The following is a 23,890-nucleotide window of genomic DNA, read 5'->3' as shown; positions in this document are numbered from 1 at the left end:
CGCCACAGTAGTCGACTACTACAGCCGCAAGCAATATATATGTGTGGAGACATAACGACCATATGCAACGAATTGGGACGATTGGGACGATGAATTTGTTAGCTAAGTTCACGGAGGTAGTCTCCCGCAAAAGCTGGTTGCTGGTTTGGTTCTTTGGGTTCGTTCGGTTGGTTCGGAAACTTTTTGTAACCTCAAAAAAGTGATATTATGACAGATAAGATACTGCACTGCATAAGTAACGAATGCGATTATTAAGCAGTTATACTTGATTAGTTAATTCGCATCATTTCGTTGAGTTTCTGTGACAACAATGGCTGATTCAGATGATGAAAATTTTGTGACATTTGGAAACGCTCTAGAACCATTAGACGAAGGTAGGTGAAGAAAAATACGTACTATATTTTTCAAATATCATTTTTGAATTAAGGAATTTATTGATGCAATTCTATTTATCGACAATGTAGGTTATGGTGGTTTAACGTTACAAAATGTTTTCATGAGCACCTCAGATCATTCACACATCAACTGTTTTATATAAAAATTTGACATAACCTCGAAAATGACAAACTGCAAATCAATTCTGTTGGTTAGTCTGCACAATGCTTCGAATGTGATACCTGATTTTTTTGAATCATTTATCACAAACTCCGAATTCTATACTTTCACTACTATCTTTGTTCCTTTCCATTGGTCATCAAAATCTTCGAATAATATTATTATTCAAATGAACTACTTTAGAACATTATATGCATTATTCTTTAAATTTCAGAGAGTTTACCAAGGAAAAAGCCAGTTACAATAGAAGATCAATATGCAGTCGATGCACAAGGAAGACGAAGATTTCATGGTGCCTTTACGGGCGGATTCTCAGCAGGTTATTTCAATAGTGTTGGGACACGAGATGGATGGAGACCTCAACAATTCAAATCATCAAGAAGCAGTAAAGCTGGCGGTGTTTCACAGCGTCCTGAAGATTTTATGGATGAAGAGGATACAAGTGAATTTGGAATAGCACCAACGGCCATAAGAGCACACAGTGATTTTACAGATCACGGCAGAAGAGGCACAAAGCGAGAACGGCAGAGACCGGACAATGATGGTCCTATTCCTGGTGTGCCTGTTCTGAAAGAATTATTGAAACCTGCCAAGTTAGTTTATTCAATGATTCTCTTCGTGAATTTTTGTAGGTGTTGACAATCTTGAGCTTCATTTCATTGGTTTTTCCAGTTCCTAAAAGATCCATGTGACTTTTATTAATACTCAGATTTTTTAATCATTCCTGGATCTAAGCGTAGTAAACTTTCAGTTCATAAAAATTCTTGATCAATCGATCGGATTGTTTTGATTGATGGCACGCGTTTTGCATAGTAGATCTAACTCTTTTCTTTTCGCTGTCATAAGATTTTGACGCGAACCTATTGAAAAAATGGCTATAAAAGAATTGTTATAATTACTCAACCGATTCTTCAAATTCTCATTTTTGGCATTAGAACACCAACATACTTTTTACTGATTGATTTCTCTTGAACGAAGATTTGCTATTCCATTAGAAATTTTGATTTGAAATATGTTAAACTCGTGAGAAAAATTTCAGAGTGTTTTTGCTTGTGCTTGTGAGATCATTGATTTTTGTATATAATCCAACGGCTGCATATTTTTAGGGATACGGTTGGTGTGACTCTGCTAAAGAAAATGGGTTGGCGGCCGGGTCAGGGAATCGGACCACGGATTACAAAGCGTGAGAAAGTTAGAACGAAGCAGAGGAACGACAGAGTTAAAGTTTATGGCTGTTCGCTTCCAAATCAGGAGGAAAAAGTAGAAGACACGGATTCTGAAGCTTCGGAAGATGCTAACGAAGAGATACTCTTTGCTCCGGACGATTATGAGCCCTTTATCTGCAACCCAAAGGACAATTACTTCGGTATCGGTTACACGGGACTGGACAGACGTCCAGTTCTCTCAGGTCACGTGAATCTTTTTGAGGAACCAACGTCTTTCAAGCTTCAGGAGAAGAACAAAAAGTTGTCGATACGTGGTCAGGCTTTCGGGGTCGGAGCTTTCGAGGCTGACGACGAGGATATTTATGCGCGCGACGACATGTCCCGTTACGATTTTGCTCTCGGGCCCGAGAAAAAAGCAGTGAAATCCCGCTGGTCCGAGAAACACAACGAAAGCTCCAAAGAAAATTATTTGGAAGGTTTTGTCCCGGCGACTAAGAATCTCGAGAGAAAAAAAACCTTCGATCCGCCAGAATTACCAAGGGACTTCGAGCCTGTACACACCGTCCGGAAGAGCCGTTTCCATCCGCCGATTGAGCCAATTGCCAATAGCCAGAATACTCGGAATAAGGGTCTGGCACGTCCTGACTTGAGCGCCACCGATAGAGCCAGAATCCTGGGTGAATCGTCCCAAAATTTTCAATGCACAACCCTTTCAAGCCCGGTGCAGGGTATCATCGACTCGAAACCAACGAGCGTTGCTAGTAATATAATAACGAGAACGTTGAACCTTCACGGAAAGGAACAAACAGCAGAAAGAAAACAGCAAGATTCGCGAAATAAATCAGCGAGCGCTGCGTGGTTGGAAAAATTGAGTTCCAAAAGTTTCGTCAGCGGTGGCGTTGAAAACAGAGATTCCGGAGCTTCCGGCAGCTTGAAAAATCTCCAGGATTTCAAGACCGACATAGCCGGAAGTCGTGTGCCCAAACCATTCGTCATGGATCCGGAAAAACAGTCGAGGTTCGAAAAATTTGTCGCGTTAGTAAAGAAAGGAGAGAAAAATAAATTAGAGAGTATTCAGCCTTTATCAATGACGGAATGGGAAAGACAACAGGAGAGCCACGAGTTTGAGCAAGCGATAAGAATCTTCGATGTATCAGAACCCGTGGAAGAAAGTCCGAAGAGCTTTCCCACGAGCACTTCCGCCGATCCGACAATGAGTGGCAAATTCGTTGGCACCGGTGAAATCGTAGTACAATCGCAGACCGAGACTGCTGAAGAACAGAAAAAGAGTGCGGCGAAAATGAAGCTCTTTGGCAAACTAACGAGAACACGAGAACCATGGCAACCGGCTAGTATCGTTTGCAAGAGATTCAACATCCCGGAGCCTCGGAGCGGATGCCCCAAGATGGAAAAAACGACGAAAAACAAAAGATGCTCGGTTTTCGAATCCCTCGATTTTGGCGCGATCACAAGCAAATTCGAAGGCTCCACAGAGCCAGAAAATTCAACGCAGCCACACATTCCGTACGTGCCAAAAGAGAATCCGAGGGATGAAACGGTCGCGTGCACCGGGATCTTCGACTCCTCGGATATTGACCCTTCATCGAACAAAGTTACCGAAAAAATGCGAAGTTTCGAGGTTTCTTATGAAAAAGTCTTCGGTCGCAGTGGTCTTTCTACGAGTGTTAATGATCCTGCGAAAGACCTGAATAGTACGGACCTCCAAGAGCAGCAGGAACACCCATCTCCTTCGGAAGAAAGTACTTCGGTGGTTGCCGAAGCAAAAGGCAGTTCGGCGGAGAAAAAAGATCTTTTTAAGGCGATTTTCCTGAGTAGTAGCGAGGACTCCGAGTCGGACAATGGCGATAACGATGAGGACGACACCGAAGCAGTGAAATCCTTGCTCATAGGCAAAGCACCTAGTCAATTGAACCTTCAAAGAAACAATTCGCCACCTCGAGGAATTTTCGCCAAGCTCGATCTCGATAGTCTTTCAAAACCGAGGAAAGTTGCGAGCTCACTCGGAGCTGAAGAATCTTCGTCTAAAAGCCAATCGGTCGATGAGAAAAGCGACACAATCGAGACGAATAACGGGGAAGTTGAAAAAAGCACGAGCTCGATTCCCAGCACACAGGAAATTGATCTTTTGCCAGATATGTACGGTCCCGCACTCCCGACAAGGACTCTCAAGAATTTTGAAAATTCCCTCAAAGACGAAGGATCGTCTTCGAGAGACTCGGTATTCCAGAAGCCGATTTTCAAAAGCGTCGTTGTTACGAAGAAAGACTCTGAGTACAGCGACCGAATAAAGGGAAAGTGGGTCGAACGTAGCAAATCGAAAAAATCGAAGAAAGATAAACACAAACACAAACACAAAGAAAAAGAACGCTCGAAGCACAAACACAAATCAAAGAAAGACAAACGCTGATGGAATTGTGATTGTTATTACCGTTAAATAAATTGAATTTTGTCGGTAGCTGTCGGGTCTGAAACTGAAACCCATCTTCTTCCCAGATACGTTCCTAGCTCGCATCGCAAGCATCGTACCCCATGAAACCCTGTCACTTGAAGATTATTGCACTTCGTACAGAAACTGGCTAGAAATTGGTGTGCACTTACCTTTCAGCTTTTCGCATAAGTTATCGGGAGTCCTAATTTCGTTGTATGCGTGAATTTCATTCGTGCGAAGAAGTTGTTGGAAATATATTATTTTACTTTTTGTCATTTTGTTTTGATCGATAACTAGCTCGATTTTTCAAATTTTTTAATTTTTCCAAACGATCGTTCGCTATTGACGAACGAATCTGATGTTGCTTTCGATACAAAGTCCAGTTAAAAATGCAGTTGAAGAGTTGTCAGAAGTCTCGATAAGAAATTCTTTGTACAAAAAATCGAAAGTCACAATTTTGTCGTGTCCACAGAGAGAAACAAATTTTAAGAATTACTATGACATCATAGTATTAAGATGATGGATCAGTCGGTAATCGCAACCGTGAGTGCGAGAGAGATAGCTGCAAATTTTGAAAAGGAAATTATTCCACATCGTTCGTCCGATCGAAAAAATAAAAATGTCATCGGATTTTTGCGATCGTGCTGCGTACGATGACATTTTTATTATTTTAATCGGACGAACGATGTCAAAGAGTTTCAATTTCAAAAATTCGAGGTGTGATTACCGACTGATCCATCATCTTAAGGTTCCATATCGCCCATTTTGTAGGCCTTCACAAAAAATGCTGCAAATTGAAATTTGTAAATTGCTTCCTCAAGATGGTCAAGATGCACGATGCTCAAAGCTTTCTCTATGAGGTGCTACATTTATCATTTTGACTTCTTCATAGAGGAAGTTTTTTGAGCACCGTGCATCTTGACCATCTTGAGGAAGCAATTTGCAGCATTTTTTTTGTACACAAGGAAATAATGTATTTTCTCTACCTTCTTTTACTAACTTTAATTTATCTCTTTGTTTAAATCCATAAAAAAAACTGCATGACGAGCCATCGGAAAAAACAGTTTGCAACTTTCAATTTTCATCGTTTTTCTATTTACACTGAAATTAAATAATTCCAACAACTTTGGTGGAAAGTATAGAGGAAGTACAGACTTATACACAATATCTTACAAAATTTCCAAAAATCAAAGCGGTTAGACGATTTTTTAAAAAACTCATATTTTCGAGAAATTCAAAATATCATAAAATTTAAACCGCTCAACCGATATTCCCCAAATTCAATACCAACCTTTCTATTATGATAGTCTATTTATAAATAAAAGATTATTAATAAATCTCTAAATTTTCGAAAGTTAGAGCGTCGACACCATTTTTATGAAAATTTCAAAACGTCGTCAGATTCGTATTTTTTTTTCATACTCTGATAAAATTATCAGATAATGAAAAGCTTGTATAGATTAAAATCTGTGCAAAACGGTAGCCCTGTATCTCAAACCGTTTCCGAGATATAAGCGTTTGAATTTTGCAGTGCCATAAAATACTCACACACACACACACATCCGGACATTTTTTCTAGATATGATTTTTCGATGTTTTGGTACATTTTGAGCACATTGACATTGAAAACTGGAAAAAAAAATTTTTCATCGTCACAAAGCTTCCTCTACGAGGAGGCAAAACATTGTAATTTTCGTCTCAATTCCGAATTAGAATTTCCGAATTGCGTATTTTGCCCTCATGTAGCTGTAAAACGTGCTATGTTTTCCTACATAGTTGAAACATTGTAAAATTTGTGTTTACTCGATGATTAACTGTAAAGTAGGATTATTAATGGAATATTGAGATGTATTTTTCACCATGGAAAATAGTAATTTTCAATACGATTCAAACTTTGAATCGCCGATCCGGCAAAATGTTTGGAAATTTACGATGGCACACATCAAAATGCAATCGCGCTTGTACGCACCCACATTGCACATTGCACAGGCTCAAGGGCTTAGTTTCCTTTGTATTCGAAGCAGGGTATTTTCATCGAGTTCTCGCTTCACAGAAAAGTATTGTGTGTTCGTAAGAATTAATAAATTTTACGATACAGAGCCCTGCTCATATGGCACCATAGTAATTTTTACTGGAATTTTCTCAGCGTGTAGCCAAGAAACGTAAGTTTGTAAACCCACGTAAGTTGACTGCAAAAACTTGAAATTTTTCAAACTCTTCAATATTTTTCCTCACTTACACTGTGAAGTAAACGAACAGTTCCAATTGCAGAGAGCATGCGAACTCAGCTCGGTGAAATTGACAATAACTTTGACGAAGAAAGGGAAATAAATGATGGGAGCTGAGACATTGTTTACCATAGAAACATTTATTCATAGAATCCGTTGTTTAGATACAACGGGGTTTGATTTTCTGTATACTTAAACTCGCCCCTGAAAAGAGGGGCGTTTGCGGTGTCGTCCGTGCAGGGAGGTTGATCCCTTTTTCCATAAATTTTCAGTCAATGAAACTCCAGCCATTTTTACATGGGAATGGGAACGATAATTCGTTCGATTATTCCCCCTTTTGGATAATGATCCCAGCACGGACAATGAAATAAGTGCACACAAGACACAGACAGGTAGATTTTTTCAGAGATCAGACGAGTGAAAAATTCGCGCGAGAGGGCCACAAGTTTGTCAAATCGATGAAAAGATCGAGCACATCGGGTCCTTTCTTGCTTTTCTCTGTTCTCATCGCTTTCAACGATCGATTGTCTTGACGCTCTGCGCACGATTTTTCAGCCAATCCCTTTCGATCGCTGCAAACGACTTGGCTCTCGACGCAAGAGACACTGTACAATACGTTGCGAGACGTTGCAGAATCAACGAACTCTGTGGAATTTTCAAATCCATCGAAATGTGAATTTCCCATGGAATTTTCGACACACCGAAACTTTCTGTGAGCGTTGATCCCAGAATCGGTGGATTTTGCAACGACTCTCAGTGCGGCTTGTTTCTTCATTTTTTTAAACATACAAAGACTGAGTTTCTTATTCCTGTGTTCACCGTGCGTAGGGTAAATTCGGAACACCACTCTCACATCACGATTAATATTATTTCGTTTGTTCAGTTTAGAGTAGAAAAGGAGTGTTTAGTTGGTTGTTTTTTTTCGTGAAGGTGTTTTGTGGAAAAAAATCATATGAATTAGTAAAAAAAATAAGCAATTGACACGATGAAGTAGTTGCAGGGTTAGTGTGTACGGTGCAAGACGCGATTAGAGTTTGGCGCTTTCTCACGACGATTTGTCACTTCGCGAAACGACGACGAACCCCTCGGTAGGTCGCCAATAAAAACTAGTCGATGAGCGTTTTGAGCGTGCTGTCCAGGGCCTTTAAGAGTTTTCTTTCCCTCCGGAGAAGAAATGGGAAGAAGTAGATAGTGCCAGTAAATGGTCAGACTTCGGTGACGCGTTGCACCGAGTTGATGTCCAGCGCACAGTTTCCCGTCGTGTCTGGCGACTCGTGAAACTCTTCCGACGGCCTTATGCCTGCCGTTCTCATCTCATCCCTCACTTTTTCCACCTGTAAAACGTGAAGAATAAATATTTCATATAAATATGTCAATATATGAAGCGGTAGTAGAGTGTCTCTGGAAATATTCTTTTCGCAAACAACATTTACAGTTGCTGTTTCCAGCTTCAAAGTCGAATCTGCATACGCTCATTATTCCTACGCTTGTGTCTTTGTCCAAAACTTTTTAAACGTCTTTTTTCCTCAATATTCTCGACATAGACGAACACGCACGTTACGAAGTTTGACGCTTAGAACTAACATTCTGAGTGCTGAGCTCCGGAAAAATAGCGATACAAAGTCAACGTTGGGCAAAAAGAGCCCCGGAACGTTAATACGCCCGAAACTTTGAGTTTCGTTGCTCCTAAAGTTTCGACATCCCTGCAAGATATAATAATTAACGTTATTAGAATATCTCGAAAGTTGAGCGAGAGCTTGGGAACACCGCCTGGAGAACTCGCTTTTTGACGTGACTGCGGCAAGAGATGAACGTTGGAATGATAAGCTAACAATTATTGGCAATGAGGTCGCATTTTTCTTCTCGTTTTCAGTTGGGATCCAAAGTATTGTTTCTATTCCCAAAGATAGATGAACCGAAGAATTCACATTTTTCTGGTGTACGGTCAAAAAATCCTGAGATAAAATATTCCATGCCAAAATATTCCATGCCAAAATATTCCGAGGAAAAATATCCTCGGACAAAAATGACATGAGATCTCCGATTTGAAAATATCCTACACTTTTAAGACTTAATGTCTCGGATATTTTTATCTCTATTAATCAAGGAAATCATTATTATCATTATCAACGAATCTATGCTGGAACCATGTTTGAATGTGTGTGTGTGTGTGTGTGTGTGTTCTGCCTGCCTATGTGGTATAAATAAATAAAAAAAATAAAATGAAAATAGATTTTTTGTCACCAAACACATCAATATCATTAGACATTAAACATAATAACACGAAAAAAAAGATTTTTTAATGTTATTATGTTATTGAATTAAGAGAAAGAGGGTGAATGATGTGAAAATAATTAATTATTCTTTATTAAGTTTCAAATATAAAAGAATCGGAATGCAATTTCAATTTCAACTTCTTCCGAAACAAAACGCCTATCTTTTTATTCCAAACAACTCGTTCCATACTTGACTAGAAACATTCTGAAATAACGCGATAACCACTAATAATAATCGTACATAATCATTAAATAATATTATAGAGGATATTGTGTCTCAGGATATTTTGTCCTCGGACCTATTGTTACGTAACCTTTTTTTTTCAACTAGTCTAACGCTATTGATTCGAGCAATTTATTTGAGTTTTTCTTCACGTTTTCCAACACACCTCGATGGTCGATACTCCAAAGAAAAAAGAGCGTACACGGAGAGACTTTTATACGAATATTTCGGATGAGTTTGCTAGAAAAATTAGCTATGTTTTGTAGCAGCGCTGTTCTATATCGCCATTCTATTACATTTCACTAAAGTACACAGTAATTTTGATGCCGAAAGCAGTTCTCTCGAATTTTACTATATGTTATCTCCTAAATTTTCATCAAATCATTTCATTATTTACTATGTTTTTGATGGAAATTCGCTCGGTGTTCATTTTCGATATAGTGCAGCGCGTTATTTACTATCAACTGTGGTAATGGTTCTCCAAACTTTTGCATTATTTGGCACACTCTGTAGCGATTATTATTATAATATCGATGTGGCCCGACGTTACTATAAAAACATAGTAATAGCGCCCACGGCTAAGTACGCAGCTCTTTGTCCACCGCAGCATGATTTTTTTAGACTCAAAGTTGTACAACATCATTTTGCCTGGACGGGCACAATTTCTACATATTTCACATCAGTGGGCGCGTATCGACTGCATCTCGCCTCAACTATTACCAGCGAACTTGTTTAAAGTCTCACCATTCCTTTGGTTCATCGCTTTTTTTGTTAGTTTACTCGATGGAAGGCGCGCTTTGCTAAAAATATAAATAGATGTTGTAACCGATGCTGCGATGTTCGCTCGTTAGCGAACGGCGCCTTCATCAGCCGTTTGGAGAGCCGATATTCGGTCGGGTGAACGCTTTGCCTATATCGGTTATTGACTGACGAGATAAATTTTCTTTGTCGCAATACACCGTCACTGTCTCAGGAATATTCACGGAGTATCCCCATCGATATTTTCAATAAAGGCGGACAAATTTCGTGTGAAATTGTTGGGATACCACCGAGGCTCGCTTAGGTGCAATCTCGTGGTCGATTCTCATGCGCTCTATTTCTTAAATCTTTTCTCACACAGTTGATAAAAACTTTACTTTTTTTTTCCATTTTATGGTTTTTTGACGACAACGATTATTTTGTTGTTTGCACCCGAATTTTCCTCATTTTAAGAAAAATAACGCTATTTTGGGATTTCGGTAAAAACTTCTGAAAACTTCTGATAAAATCATATACGCACTCCCCGAGACTTAACATTCTGCGAGGTTTCTCCCCGGCTATGGATCCTCCCAGAAAAATGTGGAGCCGCTTACTATTTTTCAAATAATGTCAACATTTTAGTTTCAGCTCACGAATACGTTTGTGGGGAATCGTCTGAAGAATTTCGATTGATTTCATAATTGTGGTGGAAGAAAGTACCGAAATGTGTGGATTCTGTCTCCTTCTAAAGTAGGCCCAGCTCTCGAAGCACTTCAAATGGGAATTGTTTTGTCTAAGAACTTTTTTTTACTGTTCATCATTTAAAAAGTTGAGGCTGTACAGTCATTTTTTTTAACCAAAAGTTATGACCCGTACCTTTCAAAAGTTAGGCCAGTTTACAGTTTGGCAATGTTGCATACACTTTAAAGAAAAGGTGAGGAAAAAAAAGACGAAAAACTGGTGAAAGCTCAGTCGAAAACACGAACGGTGACGATCCTAGCCTCAAAAAACTGCACGGGAAACAGATTATTATTAATATAATCTCAGCAAATCTCCTAATAAATCTGAAAAAATTGACATTATTCGGCAAGCCTTGCTCATGTTGTCCAAAAAATTTCATATTTTTAGCATCATTTTTAACGCAGATATCACTGAATGTGTCTTGACTTCCATAAGATTACATGTTATTTGGCCCAAATTGTTATTGATTTTTCTCAGCAACGACGCTCCTAAACTGTCTGAAAATTTAACTGATTTTTTTTTACACTTCACTTTATAAGATGCAATCGGTTTAAAAGCGATGACATCATTTTCATTCTAATGCCTCAACTTCCTTAATGTACTTTGAATATGGAAAAGATCGAACTTTTCATCCAAGATTGTCACGATTTCCAACTTTTTCGTTCCGATTCGCTTCAACGGTTATTTAATAACTGTACTTGATGATAAAAAAAACAGCTTTCATTGATGAAAAAACGTGAAAACAACTTAGAATTACAAAGTTCGGGGACGCTTCTCGATCGAGGATTGTCCGAGGTACTAGAAAAGTTAGGAGAGCCTTCTGGACCGTCCGATGGATGAACTCACCTCACGAAGTACCCTGAGCAAATTGAGACCGGCAACTTTCTTCAAGTCGTCGACGTTCCACTTGCCACTTCGCAAAAGTTCAGCGAAAAGTTCAGGATACCTGGAGACATCCTCGAGGCCTCGAGGAGTTCTGCAAATCAAACGGGGCTTGGATGACGCACATAAACATTTGCTTTAAGCGGGAGGAAATTTATTTGAGCGCGTTTGACGCACTGGTGAGCGTGACTTTGCCATGCTTTTTTCCCCGCGATCCCGGCGTGTGTTCGTTGAATTTTTATTGGCTCGATATGATTTACGACGAATGAAAATTCTCTTTCCATCATTCGAATCGGATATAAAAATCAACGATTTTGTTGCACACTCTACTCGGTATCAGATCTCAAAAAATAGAACCCAAACGTACTTGTTGATACCGTCGAAGTCTCCGCCGACACCGATGTGTTCCACTCCAATTAGGTTTCTAATGTGATAAATGTGCTCGGCTACGTCAGCCACGCTAGCATCTGGTCCGCACTTGACGAAATAATTGTAGAACGTCACCATCACCAGGCCACCATTTGCAGCCTGAAGAAAAAGAAATAAATTTATGATTGTAGGAATGTAGGAATAATGTGAAAGTATGTGGCTCTCGGAATGTTTCAAATTCATGAACGTAATTGAGTATTTTTGGTTGAGCAGATGAAGGGACATCGGCGATTGCGATCGTTGGGGATGAATGGTAAGGAAAGATTTCTTCGTCGTTCTACTTTTGTTGGAGTTGGGATCGAATATTTTTGTTTTTAGTTTTTCTTATTTTCCACCAATTCTATGATTTACAGGTATTTTTATTACCGCTGTTGATCTGAAAGAATATTTGTAAGATGGATGAATGTCGCTGAAAACTTTATTTCCGTCGAAGAAAAATAGAATCCTAATATTTTGACAACGAAGAAAGTTGAGTTCTTTGATGCTCAGCACAAAGAGTTATTGACACTGAGAAAAACGAAACGGTTCACCTCTTTCTTTCAATACTCGCTGCCGGCTACTAACTTTTGTAACTACTTTTTCCTCCGAACTGCTGAGTCGAGTTTTTCCTCATTTTTGTGTTCTCTTTCATGAAATTTTCGCAATAAAAGACGAAGGCGAAACAGCACCGTTGAATTGTCGGATCAATTTGAACGCAATTAAAAATATCCTTTACCCTCGTTCTTTGTACCTCGTTGTACCGTCACATTCGTCCACGATTTTTCTACGTTCCTCGTTCCAATCCCTCTCCTGCTCTTTCTGTATCTTTCATTCTGTTTTCAAGCTCCGCTGCGCCGGTTGCCAAGGCTCGAGTATTATGAAGCTCAGCCGAGGTGTGTGAGAGATTTTCCAGCCTCACATTTTTGTTCCTTCCCAAGAAACACCTGCACGGTCGCAGTGTCGGAGTACAAAAACTCAGAATATGCAAAAGGAAAAGCTGGAGGTCGGAGAAGCAGGTGGCGGTGGGAGCGTGCAATTTTTCTGGCTTCTCAACGTTTTTTCTTTCACACGTGAACCATTTCAACACACCCTCAAACGTACAAAGATACTCCAGACTTTGTGATCCTCCATACCGTTATCAGATAAAATAACGTTCGATTTATTCAGAACATGCGAAGCAACCGACGAGGTTCTCGATTCGCACGTCACAATTTCGTTAAAAAAACTTCCATTTTGAACTCCCCACCTTAAAGCCCCCTCGATTCCTCGTCTCCACATTAAGTTTTTACTTCTTTTCGCACGCACACGATGAGCGTAACCAAAAAGTGTGAGAATTTAAAAAAATGGCAATTTCGAAGCCACCTACAACCGGACTCGATTACTGTGGAAAAACAAAACTCGATCGAAGTGTTTGGCGATTCAATAGTTTGCCTGTAAATCAATATTTTGGCCAAGGGGCGTAGCGTAACATGTCGGGATATGGACTTGAGTTGTATATGGGTACTAACTGCAAATGGGTCGTATTTAAGATATGATCCGCTTATTGCGTCTGCGTGGATATAATGGGCACAGAATTTATTATAATCCAGGCATATAATGCTCGGAATTCGACATTACAATAACTACGGTAGACACGAACGTGCATGAGCCATATACGATTTGGGTACAGGATTATTATAACCAACGAGTCATGTTTAGTCCTGAAGGCTAATGGACGCTCCTAATTGTCGTTCGCCATTTCATATTGCCACCGAACAACCCTCGACGATCGATAAACCCCCTATTAATAAAACAATAGCCGATTGTTTGTAGCGATGGTTGAACACGGGGCTTCAACCGAAATCGCAACTGTTGTGTGTACGCATTGTTTTCATTCCCATTAAATTTCGGGCAAGTGTGCATAGTAATTTTGGAATGTGGTCAAGCGGCAGGAAATGACAACTAATCGGGAATATCCCGGTGCTCAACGCTCGATTATCGCGCAGAAAAGCTCGGCTGACGCGGCAAGACGGAGAGGAAATTCATCTGGAGTTATAATGGGATCTCTGGATGCCATTTAACGGCGTTATGAAATTGGTCGAAAGTGAAAACGACGTTGTATCAGTCTCGAAATATCTCGTTATTTTTTTTCTACAGGACATTTGTTTAAGGCGTGTGCGCATAAATTATTATAACGAAACACATTTTTTTAGGGCCAGCTGACAGCAGCTCGATCTTCACCTCATTCTCGTGTACGTGCAGATTTTAACTTTATGCAAATTTCATGCTGGATACTATTCTCACGAAGAGTGCAAAAAGGGGGACAAATAGAATCGTTGTGGCTTTACATTCTATGAGAATTTGAAACTGCAAAGCTTGTGTCCTAAATACACGTATTTTCTCGTGTAAAAAGAGCTGGGTTATAAATTTTCACGAAAACGGAAGAAATTCTTCCAGAATGTTATCCATCGGGAATGAATACTGAAATTTTTTATTTTAAATTCCTTTGGCCAGGGTGCAAAATTTTATGCAAAATTTATGCCATCACACAAGTACTTTTATTGTTAACTGGTCAACATTTTTTCAGTTTCTGTGCCAAAATTCGTACCAGCAAATTATTTACAAAATTACACAATCATTTGGCTCCGGGGGATGTTGACTTCTTTCCCCAACTAACTTCACACTTCGCAGCAAACCATATTTATCAAAGATTCTTAAAAATGATCGAATATATGACGTTATTTTGAGGGCAAAAGTTCGAATTTCTTGTACTCATCCATTTTTCTGACAAAGCATCTTAAAAACTTTGTTGTCGGACGACTTTCGTAGGTCACATCACAAATTTACAAAGTTTTTTCGTACGCATTGATCCCAGAATAACTCTACGCAGTTTTTATTTAAGAAGGTGATTCTATAAAAAGTTGTATCCTACAAAAAAAATTATTTCTTTCTTCCTGACGGAGATTTCTCGATGCACCGAACGTAACTTCCGCCCTACTGACTGAGCAGTGGCGTCCTGTGGGAATGTTTTGTTCAAACAGTGAAATCCTCGACAAGATGAACCAGCACCGAGGTCTCGCGTTGTGTGTTACTAGCATGTTTTAATTTTTCGCCAGAATAAAGTGAAAAGCAAAAATTACTACATTCGTTGAGATCTCTGCGTCAAATGAACGTCGAGGCATAAGATGTCTCTCAACAGTCTTTGCCCAACGTATCAGGGGACGACCCGGTTTCGATGTTGATGAATTTGTGGCATATATAATCGTAGTGCCATACGCAAAAGGAGCTTAATGAATCCGAATGAGGCTGAGAGAGTCTGTCGAAAGTGTTGCAGCAATTTCGTATCTTTGACGTCACAGTTTGACGTGGTTACATAATTTCCCATGGCGTGGAGCTATCGGAGTGCTTTCGAATCATCCGGCAAGATGCAGAAGGCCAGAAGTGCTGGAAAGAGGATTTGCAATGATTAACGCGGTCGTAGCTGATTGCTAACTTCTAGCATCGAGCTTCCAGGGAAATCAAAGGGCCTCGGTGGATCCTTCAATTTGTTGATTTTTTGGGAAAATAATATTCCTTTGAATTTGTACACAAGGTTGAAGGAAATAAAACTCGAATCGTTTTGAGGATGGCATTTTACTACGAAACGGAATCACTGAAAAGTGCGTTAAAAATTGATGGCTCGAGATTCAAACGTTTATATGATTTCATTCTCCATTCGACAGTTTCACCTTAATAACGTAATGTGCATTTACGGCATGTAGAAAAAGAAGTGATTCATAACAACGTATGCATCTCATAAAAGATAATGTATTACGGTAAAGCCATCATAAAACCAATAACCCTCATGGACCATTGCCCGATTCTCTGTATCTGGTTCGTTCGAACGTTCACCGCGCCCTTTATACCACGCTTTTCAGGCTATCGCTTCCCAGCTTGCTTTTATCCTTCAACCCTTTCGTCTCTTGCACCTTTTACGTATCGGGGAACTGCAGCGTTATCTAATTGCAGACGATTCGATTCAACAAGATTCCATTCGCTCGATGTTCTCTTTATTTCTTTTATCTTCGCTTCCCCATTGTCTCCTGGCTCGTCCAATTCAAGCCTATTTCGTTTCCGCCTCGTTTCGAAAATCAATCATTATTTTCTATGAGAAAGTATGAATGTTATTCAATTGCCGTCATCGAACAATACCCGAGCCTCGAAGACCAACGAACCATTTTGCTGAGATATTTTTATAATCGGTTATATGAGGTAGTTTATGCACGAAAGGATTTTCTTAAGAAAGTCTTGAAATTTAGACAGAGTTTGAATGGATAGTCGACAGACACGCATATCAAATTTTAAAGGGTTCGTCTTATTGGTTATTGAGATAAACGTATTTAAATATGAAGAAAAAATACACAAGGGTACAGAAATTATTCTTAAAAAATCGTCTATCTTTTCATATAACGAATGAACGCTTTTTACGAAGTTTATGAAAAAGTACACTATAACAACGAAGTATATGATAAAGGTCTGGGAAAAAATTCGAGACGATTGTCTTACTAGTAATAAAGACTTATTACGTTAAAGATTGAACAGCAATCATCGCTAGATGGATAACCAGTGGACCATCCATTCTAAATTATAAAGGAAAACCAACAAATTCAATCGTACAGCACAATTATTGAATGTTTTCCATGGAACAGATTGTAATTTATATCAGTGACAATAAAAAAACAAAAAAAAAAACAAAAGATTGACCGAAATTGGTAATGAGCACTCGTACAACCTCGCATTTGCTTATTTCGGTTTTGTTTCTTCTTAGCTCGGGCCATTGTCGTCATAGCCTTCCATCTTTTCATTAATACTTTTTTCTTGATCCATTTCCCTTTGCGCTATCTAAAGCGATTTTTTACATAAAAACTATAGTATTTTCGCCAGGGACGAATGAAATTTGGGGTTCAGTCAGTGGTGGATCTCCGATTAATAAATGGTTTGTAATTTCATTCGACATAAGATAAGTTGATAAAATATATCGACAAATTCGAATTAATAACTCTGACACTAATTTAAAGTGATTATATCCTTAATTAGGGAGTACTAATCGACCTAATTTAGACACCCATAAAATACGATCCTTTCGGCGTGATCTACCTTAATTTTCGTTTTTTCTCATTCCACCTGGAGATTCCAAAGTTTCTGTATCCCAAAGGTTCAATCTCGGTACATTCGTTCACTTAGCTGCTACGCTTATTGAAAATCGTTGGAAAAAATCCTTTTTTCGATGTTAGCTTCCGCAGGGTGTCATTGAAGTTTTCGTATTTCGAGACCCTCTGTTTCCATCTCGTGTATCTGATCGTGATAAACCGGGGTTATCGAGTTTCTTGTCGTTCACCGCTGAAATGAGTCAAATTGCTCGATTATCTGTGGAAATATTTCACGAGTTCTTCCAGCCACATGGGATTTTGTGTCTTTTATATCCAGTGACCTCCAATTCCACTTTTTTAATCAGTGATTGAGGTTGCTTTGCGTGCAAACTGGAGGAATGAAATCGACGTATTTTTCCATATCCGATAATGCCGTCGATTACATTACTGACAGAAACGTCCATTTTTAGTCCACATTCATCCTACGGTTGCTCTATTATTCTATTGATCGGAGAAACTCCATTGAGCTGGAGAAAAAGACTGTTAAATTAGCGACGGAAGATCCAATCTCTTTTACAAACATTTTTAAGAGACGCACAAAGGATTTGCTGAATTTATTCCAATGTCTTATTCGCTAGATAAAAAAGGCAGAAGGTTTGGAGTTCGAAGGGGCTGCAGAGGGACACAATGGTCTTATCGACCGATATTCCATGGCGTGGGGCCGGTGCTCGACGAGCTTTCAACCCTCCCCGGCATCGTTCCGAGCTTCCGTAAGCCGCGTTGAGGAGGCAGGTACATTGTTGCACTTCAGGATCTTTACCCGTCGAGCTTTTCAAGCATTTTTCCACCGCATCTCGCGATCCAGGCTTCGGTGGCGAAAGGTTTAACAAACTCGTACATACCATCCGCGATTTCGTAGCCCACGGATTATCTGCAACTCGCTTTTCGACTTCAACTGGTCCAGCAGGTACTCACTCCGATCACGCTTTGGGATTTTAACTTGCTGAGTCGAATCGCTTCGTTTTGTCACGATTCTTCAGCACTTTTGCCAACGAGATTGGCCTCATACGGGATGGCAATTTTTGGTGAAGCGATTCCGATATGCATTCGTCTCGCTGAGCACGACGTTTCAAGACCCAACAAAATGCAGTCTCAAGTCCTTAATTTCTTATCAAATGTACTCTGAAGACCGAGGAGAAGATTTTTTGGATCAACAGATCGCGGAGAACAAAAATAAACTCGTTAACTCAACCAAAGTTTGGGTGTTTTTATCACTCGATTCGCTGGCTCCGATGAATATATTGCTCACAGCGTCGAAAACGTCGTTGAATCAACAAAAGTTCAGTTGAACCAACAAATTTAGTGTCGTTCGCCCCAGTCCCCGCTGGCTCAACAAGAATTTCGTTGAATCGACCAATTTCTTTCTCGAGTGTGATTTCTCGAAAAAAATGAGAATTGCAGTGATATTTTGGAGGAATAAAGGTGAGCGTGGGCCGGGGATGTAATCGAGCTGACAGCGAAGTTAACTCGAAAGATAAATGATATTGAATGAAGTTCCGAACTCGGAATAATAATAATAGTTATAATTGAGGGATGAAGACGAGAACACGAAAAGCTCCGAGGAGGGATGGTGATTCCGAGGAGAGTATAGATAGCGGAGAAAAAGAGAGAAAGAAGAGTGGACGTAAAAAAAGCATTGGAGCAAGCAGGATATGGGCGTGGAGGAATCGCTATAGTTTAACCCCTTAACGAAGTCGAGAAGGGGTTGAGTGTGGGGGATGGTTTTCTTAATGGGGTAGAAAACTCGAGAATGGAAAGGAATCGTGGGTGGTAATTGTTTCAGACTATTTGAAGGCTCGCTGTTGAGCTCGGTAATTATCTACTCTCATTCTCAACCCTTTTACTGGCACACGCTATTCCCATCCGAAGGTATATTGGGAGGGCGGATATGCTCAGAGGCTGGAACGTGAATTGAGAAATTGGAGGGAATTGTACGTGAAAAATGTTGGAGGATGCGTGCTCGGACTGTTTCGAGGGATATTGTTTCAAGGGAACTTCATTTTTTTGAGGTCTGCTTCAACTGAGCAGAAAATTGGTCCAGCGTGCAGCGCTGTTGTATGCGTACAATCATCGCACCGCTAATGCCGAGCAGAGCCATTAGCCTGCTTGCATGTGCTTGAGAGTCGGGAGGAAATCACTGCTCCAACTGAGCAGATAATCAAAGCAGCATAAACACTGATTCAACGTCGACGATTCTTAGATTTTTCAGGGAAGTCTCGCACTCGATAATTTGCTAGATTGACGAAAAGAAAAAAAAACACATTGACAGCTGAGAAAAACAAACTTTGCTCGAGACTTCACCTCGTGAATTTCGCGCATCAATGTTTCGATCCATCTCAACATTTTGACCAAATTTTATCAATTGAAATGCAAGAATTCTCCAAATCGGACGTTTCCACTTACCAGCTGTTTGAGTATATCGTCCGGAACGTTCCTCGTTGAATTGCAAATCGCAAACGCCGAGGAGTGTGAAAATATTAAAGGTGCTTTGCTAGCCCTAAGGGCGTCCCTCATCGTCGCTCTCGCAGTGTGGCTCAGGTCGATCAACATACCCAATCTGTTCATTTCGCGAACAACTACTTTACCGAAACTCGTGAGACCTCCGCCTGGATTGAAAGAACACTTGGTGAATTCTCGATCAATCGACCTCAATCAAAATGCTCGCAAATAGTCAGATTATGCAGAACGTTACGTAACTGCAAAAGTGTAAATTTACAAAATTCAACTTGTGCACAAAAAGGTTGGTCAAAATTGTACAATTTTCTAATACCATCGCCATCGTCCTCCTGCTCGACGGACGAACTTTTCGCCCATGGTGTGTTGCACGTGTGTGTCAGCGTCAGATAACGAACACCCAACTGATACAAAGTCCTGAGAACGGCGAGACTGCTCCCCAGGCTGTGACCACCTTCCACACCAATCAGCGAAGCTATTCTACCCCGAGAATGTGCTTCCCGAATTTCTAAATTCATTCATCAAACGAACAAAAATAACTCGTTTGAATAAAGCGCATCGATGAGTTAACCACTGGAAATACACGTCGTACGATTTCGCACAGTTATGGAATATTGATTTTGCACAGACTCAAACGAGCTTCTGAATGCAGGTCGCATGGTCTACTTGCCTCTTGACGACGCAGCGAACTGCATGTGTTGGGAATACTTTTCAATCAGCCTTTTGATTAGATCCACTTGCTCGAGAGTCAGCTGCACGGCATTGAGATATTGTGATTCGCATGGCACGTAAGCAGCCCAAAACTGAAAAGCAGATTAAACGGATATTAGTTTATGAGCTAAACTCCATCGAGGTTTCATTAGTTTTCACTGAATGACTTTGATAAGTTGGATGAGGAGAGCAAGCCAATGGGCAAAAAGGGAGGGAGGCCGAACGTGTTGATTATTTCTGTGATTTTAGAAGGGCTCTCTGCACCCATTTCGCGATGCGAAGTTCTGCGAAGACTTTGTACGATTGAAACCCTGTTGGAAATAGAAGTATTGGAGGGCATTAAAGCAGAATAATGAGAATGATTTCAGAGCAAATCGAGCTGCGATAGGAGGAGTAATTTTCCCTTAATTATTCGATCATTCAACGACGTTTTCATTTCGATCAATGACTCGAGAAACAGCACGAACTAATCAAAAATAAGTTATTACCTAGATTTTTTTTCGATATTTCAGACAAATTCGATTGCCCCGAATACAGTTTAAACGAGAACATATCGTCGGTGAACTTACTGACGTTTGCGATGATAATTTTGATGGAGCCAACAGAGAGATTGAAATAGAGTGAAGCGAAACTCGGAAGATCGAGATGAAGAGCCGCCGTCAACTCGTATTGAAATTGGTTAGCATCACTGGGAATGAAAGGCCAGAGAGAGAGAGAGAGGGGCATAGAAAGGGTCGAAACGAGGTGAAATGGATGGAAGCGAGAGGCCAAGAGATTACCCATTGGATCGTTTTTACGAGTTTGCGCAATTAGTAAACTACGTTGCTCGCGAAGGGAATAAAGTGTTGCAAGTGCGGGGGGACTGGTAACTGGAAGTTATACTACGAGCACTGAGAGTGTATTTGTGTGGGCGAAGCGCGTCAGGTAGTGGAGTCTTTAGGTCTCGGATGTGCACAAAGTAGGAATAGTTTCAAAGGATTCTTAGGGGAGAAATAAAGAAATAGAAGACGAAGGAATTGGAGTTTGCGAACTCGGAGGATGTACGGAGGCGTATAAAAAGAGAAATCGAGCATCAGATTCATTCCATTCCGTCGAACTTTTGTTCGGCAAAATAAAAACTTCAACAACTTAGAATAATGTGAAGCCAAAAACTAAACATTGTAAAAGAAACGGGGCGCACATCGAAATGGCTAAAGTCACACGAGCCAGTGCGCCCTTTTGGTACTGGCTCGAAGGTGTCATCGAATTAACACCCCCGACAAACAACCATAATTTACTCAATGATACACAGAGCATATTTGCACTGAACACAACGGGATAAATGCGCGGAGAAACTATGAAAGCACCGTTTCGGTGCGTTCGAGTGTCGCACGCCAGGCTTCGTGTGCCCATTGATCGAGAGCATATTTATCGTACCTTCATCAAATCTCAATATCAGCTCGTTCATCATAGACTCCGAGCAGCCTTTTCAGCGCTAAATTTGTCCGAGGACCGTGTTTCCTGTCGATGAGGCTTCGGTGGCTCCACGCCCTTAATCGAAAAGTTTCAAGGGCAACGGAGCAAGGGGGAAATGAAATTTATGGACGAATGAAAGGAGAAAACGTAAAAAGAAATGCGATCCACAACACAGTGGAAGAAGAAGAGAAAAGAGAAAGGAAGAAAAAACGTAGATTGGTCACATCTGTCCATGACATTTTTGCAGCTCTAGTTCACCTCGTGTACATGACGTAGCTGGACAAGAGGGATTGCACACGTTTCCATTACTCCTCTTGTGTCTCGTGGTTATGCGGGATGTGCTATATCGGATTATATCGATCTGTAACCCATCCTTGTATGAACCATCCTTGTCTTTCTCTCGCAGTCTCTCTCCCCCATCTGCCTCTTTCTCTCTTCCCCCGGAGCTCTATCTCTTTTTCCTCTTTTACTATAATCCTCTTCACGGAAGCTTTGTGTTTTCCACTTTCCATTCGATACTGGCCAATGCTCCTGAATGTTGACGAGTCCATCACGAATGAAGTGGATGGAAGTTCTGTCGACCTCGGGAGACCATTTGCTCAATGAGTCTGCGTTATTGGCAAACTTTTCCAACGCAGACCTCCCACTCTCGAACTCGTCGAATCTGTACTGTTCGATTACAATGTAAATGTGATTGGAGGACGGGAGGTTTGTGTTGATCGTTCATCCTGGGATCGCCCATGCTCATCTTCCCGATGGACTTGAGCTCAGACGACTCTCACATTCTCGAATTAATCTTTGGATGTTTGTCATTCCTTGATGCTCCTCCCTCCGCTTAATATCCCAGGCCTGGTACTCGTTGAGTTTCCAAGCGATTGCGACTGTGCTTGGGATAGAATTCACCTGGAGCTCGCATGACTGAGGAAGCGAGAAAAAAAACGTGACTTCTCATGCTCGGAACAAAAAACAAATTTTTCGCCCACTTTTTCAACGTAAGTGGCTGGAAACGGAAGCTATAAACTGTGAATGCAACGATTCTTCGTTCTCTTCATGGCCGCTCCCTTCCCGATTCCACCTATTCACGGCCCTATGGAAAATCAACGTCAAAAGCGTTTTTCCGAGTTTTCGAAATGGGTGAAAAACGATTTTCCGCGTGAATAGAAACGACGAAGGTACGATTTGAAAAAATATAAATATTTCTCGAGTTTTTTTCGCATGAAGATCAATCACGTTTTCCTAACGTATGATAATAACGAACATGAGATACATTTTTTTTTATAAAATTCATAGCTCCGGGCGTGGTAACGTGCAGTGTTATGTTTATCGCGGTATCACTTCGGTCGGAAGAGTGAGAAGAGCTGCGCATAAAAAGGAGACGACGCCGGGTCTCGTTCACGCATGACATTCGCCCAGGGTGAGCTTCCATCTCCTCATTCTCGCCTCAATTTGTGTCAAGCTTCCCGTAACTCCACGCAGCTGATCTGTATCACTTTTCGATCTAAAGTATCCTCGGAAAAATAGAGGCTCGTTTCAACAAGAGTGAAGGAAGATAATGATCGAATGAGGACCGCGATGGTTCGGAGTCCCAGTTGAGAGCTGGTGCAGTCATCGACGAAGCCCAGTTTTAAAGGTTTTTTTTAGGAAGTTCACGCGAATCTAATGGAAATCGGAAATTCCAACTTTAAGGGTTGAAATTTGGAAATATGCTAGAAATATACGGCGTGCATCTATTCCCGGAATTATTATAGGATCTACCGTCTAGTTGTCGAGAAAACAATTAACGAAAATCACATTTTTGAAGAGCGAAAAACCCAACTTTGAAGAGCCAAAAATGATAATAAGAAAATGAAATGTTTTTAGATGTCAATGATGTCTTGAGAAAGCCTCGTTACCGGTGAAAATTACTTGGGAGTGGAAAAAGAAAAACACTTATTTGAGGTCAACGAGTAATATAACGACTTAAACGGTGGAAGGTTTGACAACACCGTGAGCCAGCTGGTTTAAAATATGGATATGCATACGCATATAAATAGAAAATGGCCGTTGTCACATTTTGCTCGACGATTTTACTACGAAAGTATTTAAACCGTTATATTAAAAATAGATGAATCTCAACAAATGAGATACACATAATTTGAATGATTCCGAGATTAAATTTTAATCGTTTCTATGATAATGAAAAGCGCAAAAAAGTTCAGTTGCTTTTTTGAATGACAAGTGACGTATGATCTTCCTTAACCAACATTTGGAAGCACATTCGTCACGGTTCTTTCCGGTGGCATCCATTTTGCGATAGCACGCATCAATGTTTCTTTGTTCCCTTGGAAAAATAGGAGGGTCCATCTCTGATGTTTTTTCAGTTGATCGTCGCTATTTCTGGATTTGCAAGGCACATGCATTTGCTTACCAAATTTGATGTCGCGATATCCGATCCAA

At 40.4% G+C, this 23,890-nt stretch overlaps 2 protein-coding genes across 2 annotated transcripts in view; one reads left to right on the top strand and one right to left on the bottom strand.

Annotated features, from left to right (window-relative positions):
- Positions 1-133: 133 nt before the first annotated feature.
- LOC122413291 (G patch domain-containing protein 1) lies at positions 134-4,197 on the top strand. Its single transcript, XM_043423544.1, has 3 exons — positions 134-374; positions 770-1,148; positions 1,662-4,197. Exons 1-3 carry the CDS (start codon positions 311-313, stop codon positions 4,147-4,149), a joined length of 2,931 nt encoding a protein of 976 aa, XP_043279479.1. The 5' UTR covers positions 134-310; the 3' UTR covers positions 4,150-4,197.
- Positions 4,198-6,522: 2,325 nt separating this feature from the next.
- Positions 6,523-23,890, bottom strand: part of LOC122412504 (dipeptidase 1-like) — a 164,920-nt gene continuing 147,552 nt past the window's right edge. Inside the window, exons 3-8 of the mRNA XM_043422078.1 lie at positions 19,959-20,091; positions 19,605-19,796; positions 19,238-19,440; positions 11,626-11,786; positions 11,223-11,352; positions 6,523-7,732 (exon numbers count right to left, since the gene is read on the bottom strand). Coding sequence (XP_043278013.1) covers positions 7,604-7,732; positions 11,223-11,352; positions 11,626-11,786; positions 19,238-19,440; positions 19,605-19,796; positions 19,959-20,091 — 948 coding nt within the window. The 3' untranslated portion in view covers positions 6,523-7,603. The remainder of the gene's footprint in view (positions 7,733-11,222; positions 11,353-11,625; positions 11,787-19,237; positions 19,441-19,604; positions 19,797-19,958; positions 20,092-23,890) is intronic.

Source organism: Venturia canescens, chromosome 1 (assembly GCF_019457755.1).
Source record: "Venturia canescens isolate UGA chromosome 1, ASM1945775v1, whole genome shotgun sequence".
NCBI classification, from domain to species: Eukaryota; Metazoa; Arthropoda; class Insecta; order Hymenoptera; family Ichneumonidae; genus Venturia; species Venturia canescens.
Note: the sequence above shows the minus strand (reverse complement) of the source record. Positions and strands in the feature narration are given on the sequence as shown.

Bases quoted from the DNA above. Each gene is read 5' to 3' on its own strand.
- LOC122413291 (XM_043423544.1), top strand. From the start codon at position 311: ATGGCTGATTCAGATGATGAAAATTTTGTGACATTTGGAAACGCTCTA. The intron at 375-769 runs GTAGGTGAAGAA...TTTAAATTTCAG, and splicing joins TCTAGAACCATTAGACGAAG to AGAGTTTACCAAGGAAAAAG. The intron at 1,149-1,661 runs GTTAGTTTATTC...GCATATTTTTAG, and splicing joins GAATTATTGAAACCTGCCAA to GGATACGGTTGGTGTGACTC.